This window comes from Cucurbita moschata, unplaced genomic scaffold (assembly GCF_002738365.1).
Source record: "Cucurbita moschata cultivar Rifu unplaced genomic scaffold, Cmos_1.0 Cmo_Scf00011, whole genome shotgun sequence".
Classification (NCBI taxonomy): Eukaryota; Viridiplantae; Streptophyta; class Magnoliopsida; order Cucurbitales; family Cucurbitaceae; genus Cucurbita; species Cucurbita moschata.
Genome location: NW_019268527.1, coordinates 2840820 through 2842070, shown reverse-complemented (window position 1 = coordinate 2842070; position 1251 = coordinate 2840820). Strand labels below are relative to the sequence as shown.

The window sequence follows — 1251 nt, the reverse complement described above, 5'->3', positions numbered from 1 at the left end:
GGGGGGGGGGGGGGGGGGGGGGGGGGGGGGGGGGGGGGGGGGGGGGGGGGGGGGGGGGGGGGGGGGGGGGGGGGGGGGGGGGGGGGGGGGGGGGGGGGGGGGGGGGGGGGGGGGGGGGGGGGGGGGATAGGAAATCATCACAGAGAAGAGGATAGTTAAGTTATGAACTCATTCATGACCAAGGGAGGCCCCTACCAATTAGCCCAATGTTCATTGATGCTAAAACGCATAAATGAATCAGAAGAGAAACTCAAACAATCTAAGAAATGACCTTCTCCCAAACTTTCTGGAAGCGTCTTCAACTTTGTTTGAGAATATGGTGGCTTCTTCCTTCCCCAGCTACCAAAGGCTATCTTTCATTGCAGTACCCAAATAACATCTTTGTGATGCAAAGCATGACCATATAACTTATAAGAACTGCTCAATTTTATCATAGTCAACTGAATTTGGACTTAATCTGTCGCGTTTACAAATTACAACTCATAATGCAAGAGTTTATATAAAGAAATCGATCTAAGGAGTTTTCCCCCTCCCAATTTCTTTGGAAAGATTAGGGCTCGTCTGGGAATTCAATACAAACAACTTGTTTTTAGAACATAGTCAGTGAAAAACATGTTTGTCATCAAACCTCCTTTACTATGAATCACTGCACTCAAATGATCAGGCATTCATATTATGTGTGTCAATATTATTGTACCTTTAATCAAATTGAATATGCTAGTAGAAGTAAATAAATTTTCTAGGACTGGTGAAGGTGTTTCTGCCAATATCTGCCTGTATTGTTATTCTTTTATTGCTTATGGTTTCTAAAAACTCACTTCGGCAGAGCTTGGAGGATGAGATTGTCAGTGAGACTGTATTGAGAATAGCAGGCCTGCAGTCTTGGCACAGTTTATCTTATGGTCGTTTACAGGTATGACGTGTTCTGCTGCTGATATTCTTTTACCATTGGAATGTGCAACTACATTTTTCTTTTTCATTCATCTGCAGATGGAGCTTTGTCTTAATACTGATATAATAAAGAAATGGAAAAGGATGATAAAGAGAGAGGCTAAAGAGTTTATTAAACGAGGGGAGGTTTATGATCCATTGTCAACTCTTGAAGCAAAGTTCTTAAGAAACCTCATTGAAGAGTTCCTGGAGGTTGCCTGTCTTTCTGACTAAGATTATTTTTGTTTTTCTCATGCACAAATTTGACTATTTTTTTTTTTTTTTTTTTTTTTTTTTTTTTTTTTTTTTTTTTTTTTTTTT

The 1251-nt window shown here is 41.1% G+C and overlaps 1 protein-coding gene across 1 annotated transcript in view; it reads left to right on the top strand.

The window, feature by feature from the left end:
* Positions 1–1251, top strand: part of LOC111449491 (intron-binding protein aquarius-like) — a 12083-nt gene that overhangs the window by 2720 nt on the left and 8112 nt on the right. The window contains exons 4-5 of the mRNA XM_023089402.1: positions 827–913; positions 991–1143. Coding sequence (XP_022945170.1) covers positions 827–913; positions 991–1143 — 240 coding nt within the window. The remainder of the gene's footprint in view (positions 1–826; positions 914–990; positions 1144–1251) is intronic.